This window comes from Uranotaenia lowii, chromosome 3, assembly GCF_029784155.1.
Source record: "Uranotaenia lowii strain MFRU-FL chromosome 3, ASM2978415v1, whole genome shotgun sequence".
Classification (NCBI taxonomy): domain Eukaryota; kingdom Metazoa; phylum Arthropoda; class Insecta; order Diptera; family Culicidae; genus Uranotaenia; species Uranotaenia lowii.
In genome coordinates, this window is record NC_073693.1 from 49,048,610 (window position 1) to 49,053,922 (window position 5,313).

General features: G+C 46.9%; 1 protein-coding gene across 1 annotated transcript in view; it reads left to right on the forward strand.

Annotated features, from left to right (window-relative positions):
• Positions 1-5,105: 5,105 nt before the first annotated feature.
• LOC129752162 (tetratricopeptide repeat protein 27-like) overlaps positions 5,106-5,313 on the forward strand; it is a 1,540-nt gene continuing 1,332 nt past the window's right edge. Inside the window, exon 1 of the mRNA XM_055747953.1 lies at positions 5,106-5,310. Coding sequence (XP_055603928.1) covers positions 5,106-5,310 — 205 coding nt within the window. The remainder of the gene's footprint in view (positions 5,311-5,313) is intronic.

The following is a 5,313-nucleotide window of genomic DNA, read 5'->3' on the forward strand; positions in this document are numbered from 1 at the left end:
TTGCTTGCTGAAGATTTAATGGAGTAATAATAATCGAGACCAGTGCGCTGTGCAGGGTTTTTGTATCCAACCGGCCAATATGGGTGGCATTCCAGTACTGTCCCTACCGATTCGGCTTTCGAAACGAGGTCTCTCAATAAGTTTGCAACTAATGAGACCCAGTTTTTCGGAGCAGCAACTATTTCAGTCAGCACGTTGGATAGAAAAAAGTTTGTGGTTTTTTTTAGAAAAGTATGATTTTAATAGAAATATAATAAATAAATAAAGTTGAATTTTAGTTGAACTGTTTAGTTTGTAGAATTTTGTTTTTCGGGTCCATGTGTTAGGAAATATAAGTGCCCGGCGTTTTGAAAGCAAAATCGAGCTTAATTCGAAAATACATTCTTATCTGAACTTATTTTATTCAATCAAGTCGTCCTACAATTCAATAAGTTTTTAATCACAATCCAGCAAACGGGTGACACGGAATTTGAAACATCGTAAGGGAAACTCAACGCTTTGCCGAAAGGGTCAAAGTTGAATCGGTCGCCGAAAACTGTTGGGAAGCAATGTACGCACTTGTGATTACTCTATATTGAGTGTGTATCGTTTCCTGACTGACAGTGCTATCGGCAACACTGCTTGCCGATCGTATTCAATCCTTTTGTTTCCCCCGTCGCGAATAGACGTATCGCTATCGTTAGCTACAAATAAAGTTATTCTTTTGTACTCGTAAAACCGCGTGTTTGAGTCCGTTCTTTTACTTTCCGAATTCCCTGAAGAATCTCGTATGAGCCTGACCGCTCATCAGGTTATGGGCCCAGGACACGGTTCGGAGTGAAAGTTACCGGTGAAAGTATTTATCTGCGTAGACAGTCGAGATAAATCGCGAAAGTTTGGTTGCCTCTTGGAAGTGAGGTTAAGTGCAAAAGATCCGACGGGAAGATGAGTGAAACGAAGTTTTCCATTCCGAAGCTCAGCGGGGTAAACTGGCAAACATGGCGCGTTCGCCTAGAGATGTTGCTAGCCCGGGAAGACTTGTGGGATGTGGCAAGTGAGCCGATTCCGGCAGAACCAAGTGCAGAGTGGTATGCCAGTGATCGGAAGGCCAAGGCGACAATGGTGCTGCTGTTGGAAGACAGCCAATTGTCGATAGTGAAAAATTGTACCCATGCGAAAAATGTTCTCGATGCTCTTCAAGCATATCATCAGAAGAACACGCGGTCAGTGCGAGTGTCGTTGTTGAAAAGATTGTGTTCGTTAAATCTTACGGAAGGGGGTGATTTGGAGCGGCATTTGATCGAAATCGATGAACTGTTTGATCGTCTCGATTCCGCTGGCACCGAGCTGGACAGAGACACAAAAGTGTGTATGGTTTTGCGTAGTCTCCCTCCTTCATTTGATAATCTAGTTTCCGCACTGGACAGCCGTGCTGATGATGATTTGTCTTTGGATATTGTGAAAGCAAAATTGAGTGACGAGTATCATTGTCGAAGAGAGCGAGAGGGTGGTGCAATTAAGGGTGAAAAGGCAATGCGTTCGGAAGCGAATAAGCAAGTGAGAGGTTCGCGTGTGTGCCACCATTGCCATGAGCCTGGCCATTTTATTCGCAACTGTCCCCAGTTGAAAGAAGAGCGAAAGAAGTGGAAGGGAAATAATGTGAGAAGAAAGGAAAAAGAAAATAGTGCAAAAGCAGCTCAAAGTGATAGTCGAGCGATTGCTTTCACTACGGGAGTACCAAGTAAGGGATCTTGGGTGATTGATAGTGGTGCTACTGCACATATGTGTCGTGACAAGGGGTTCTTCACAAGTCTGAGTGAATTTGATGGTGGTTGTATCACTGTTGCGAATGGCAAGACAACCAAAACCCTCGGGGAGGGCAGTGGGGTCTTGATGGGAGTGAGTGGTGACAACAGTGCAGTGAAAATAAACATCAGTGAAGTGAAGTTTGTACCTGGATTGTCAATGAACTTGATATCGGTACCAAAATTGTCTGAGAAGAATCTAAAAGTGCATTTTGATAAAGTGAACTGTAAGATTGCTGATGCGGAAGGCGTGATTGTGGCGACTGGAAGTCGTTGCGGCGGGTTGTACTACCTGCGTTTGGCTGAATCATCGTTGAAGGCGTCGTCAGGACAGCACCATGAGAACTGCCGTCACCAGTGGCATCGTCGCCTAGGCCACCGTGACTGGGCAGCAGCCGAAAGGATCAATCGGGAACAGCTAGCCACTGGCATGAAGGTAAGCGACTGTGGAATGCGTGTGGTGTGTGAGTGCTGCTTAGAAGGAAAGTCAGCAAGAGCGCCGTTTCCCGAAGTTGTTGAGCGTAAGTCTGAGCGAGTGTTAGATATCGTGCATACTGACCTGTGCGGTCCAATGCGTACAGTTACACCGAGCGGCAACAAATATGTTATGCACATAATTGACGACTTCAGTAGATTTACCGTAACGTATCTACTCAAGAGTAAGAATGAGGCCACTGAATGTTTGATTGATTACGTAAATTGGGCAGATAATCTATTCGGCAGAAAGCCTTGTGTCGTTAGATCGGACGGTGGAGGTGAATTCGACAATAAAGTCCTCCGCAAGTTTTACAAATCGAAGGGAATCAAGCCGCAATTTACTACGCCCTACTCTCCTCAACAGAATGGAGTAGCCGAGCGCAAGAATAGATCGGTTACTGAGATGGCTAAATGTATGTTGATAGATTCGGGTTTAGCGCAGCGTTTCTGGGGTGAAGCCATGTTGACTGCAACTTACTTGCAGAATCGTTTGCCCTCTAGATCTCTACAGAAGACGCCGTATGAGTTATGGTGGGGACGAAAACCAGATTTGTCGCACCTCCGCATTTTTGGGAGCGAAGCGTATGTACACATTCCGGAAAACAAACGTAGCAAGTTAGATAGCAAAGCGTTAAAGCTGACGTTTGTAGGTTATTCGCCCGAGCATAAAGGTTATAGGTTCGTTGATCCCGAAACAGATTTTATTACGATAAGCCGCGATGCCAAATTCTTGGAATTAGATTCCGAAGTAGTCGAAATACCGATCGAGATTCCCAATTCGAAACAGATCCCAGCCAAGATAGAGAATGTAGTGATTCCGAAAGAGGACCAGGTTAGTGACGCAGATGATTCTCATCTGGAAGAGTTTTTTGAAGCGGATGACCCGCTGTCAGAAGAGAATGATTGTCCTCGTCGATCGGAACGTCGTAATTTAGGCGCCATTCCCAAGCATTTTGAAGATTACGACTTAACCCAAGCAGTTGTATTGGCAGCGTGTGCGGCTGTAGAAGAACCTATTAACTATAGAGAGGCAATGAAGGAACCCCAATGGCGCGCAGCGATGGAGGAGGAGCTCGACTCCCATCGCCGAAACGAAACATGGGAGCTCGCCAGACTACCTCAAGGGCGCAAGGTCGTAGGATCCAAATGGGTCTTCAAGCTGAAGAAGGACCAAAATGGAGAAGTCGCGAAGTTCAAGGCCCGTGTAGTCGCTCAAGGTTTTACGCAACGAAGTGGAGTAGACTACCACGAAGTATTCGCACCTGTTATCACGCACGCTACCTTAAGAATGTTTCTCGCCGTGGCTGGCAAGCAGAAGTTGGTTGTTCATCATGTAGACGTGAAGACCGCCTACCTGAATGGAATACTCAACGAGGAAATATACATGAAACAACCACCCGGATTCGCTTCTCCGGGCAAGGAAGATTGGGTTTGCAAACTGAATCGTAGCATTTATGGTTTGCGGCAATCAGCGCGCTGTTGGAACCGGCGGCTGACGGAAGTATTGGAACGAGTCGGGTTCCAAGTATCGAATGGAGACCCGTGTATGTTTGTGAAGCAAGGGAGCAAGAAGACGTTCCTACTAGTCTATGTGGACGATCTTCTTATTGCGGCCGAAGACGAAGCAAGTGTTAAAAGTGTTTGTGATGAGCTCAGCAAAGAGTTTGAATTGACGTGTCTTGGACAAGTCCAGCATTTCCTTGGCATGGAGGTGCAGTTGCAGAATGGTGTGTTCCAAGTACGACAGCGAAGTTACATCAAGCAAATGATCGAGCGTCACGGAATGGCCGAAGCAAAGACCGAAAAGACTCCCATGGATACCGGCTATTTCAAGAGTGAAACTGACAAGTCCTTCGAAGATTCAACTTTGTACAGAAGTTTAGTTGGAGAGATGCTGTATCTGGCCGTCGTCTGTAGGCCGGACATTGCTGCTTGTACCGCAATACTAGGTCGAAAGTTTGCGGCACCGAAAGAAAGCGATTGGGTTGCAGCCAAGAGAGTTCTTCGATATCTCAAGAGGACAGCGGACTGTTGGCTCCGCCTAGGAGGAGAACCAGATCAAGGTTTAGTTGGTTACTCCGACGCTGATTGGGCCGGCGACCCCGACAGCCGTCGTTCCACGTCCGGACTTGTGTTCAGTTTCGCAGGAGGAGTTGTGTCGTGGGCAAGTCGTCGGCAGGCGACTGTTAGTTTATCATCGATGGAGGCCGAGTATATCGCCCTGAGTGCGGCCTGTCAGGAGGCTGTCTGGCTACGACAGCTTCTTGCCGATTTCCACGAACCACAACAGCAAGCAACCGTAATAAAGGAGGACAACCAAAGTTGTCTAGCATTCGTGCGCACGGAGCGTTCGAGTCGTCGTACGAAGCACATCGACACGAAGCAGCGGTTCGTCCAAGGTCTGGTCGAAGGAAGAGTCGTTGACATCGTGTACTGTCCAACGGAAGATATGGTTGCCGACATCTTTACGAAACCGTTGGGACCGCTGAAACACAACAAGTTTTGTGAGTTACTTGGACTGTTTTGAAAGTGCTACCATTGAGGAGGAGTGTTGGGAAGCAATGTACGCACTTGTGATTACTCTATATTGAGTGTGTATCGTTTCCTGACTGACAGTGCTATCGGCAACACTGCTTGCCGATCGTATTCAATCCTTTTGTTTCCCCCGTCGCGAATAGACGTATCGCTATCGTTAGCTACAAATAAAGTTATTCTTTTGTACTCGTAAAACCGCGTGTTTGAGTCCGTTCTTTTACTTTCCGAATTCCCTGAAGAATCTCGTATGAGCCTGACCGCTCATCAAAAACAACCACCACCGGTTGAAAGCGGTGTCCTATAGATATGATGACGAGGCCAAGCGAAGCAAACATCCTGCTAACTGCTAAGAAGTTCTTGATGCATCCGTCATCGGACCCGATTGCTGGTCGTCTAAGCTGCTTGGCCTTAAGGCATTTGCTGCTGCTGTACGGCATGTTCAACCAGGATGTAGACTTTGACGTCACGTTACGGATAGCAGCTAACCCGTCGAATAACTGCCAACAATCCCCAGGCC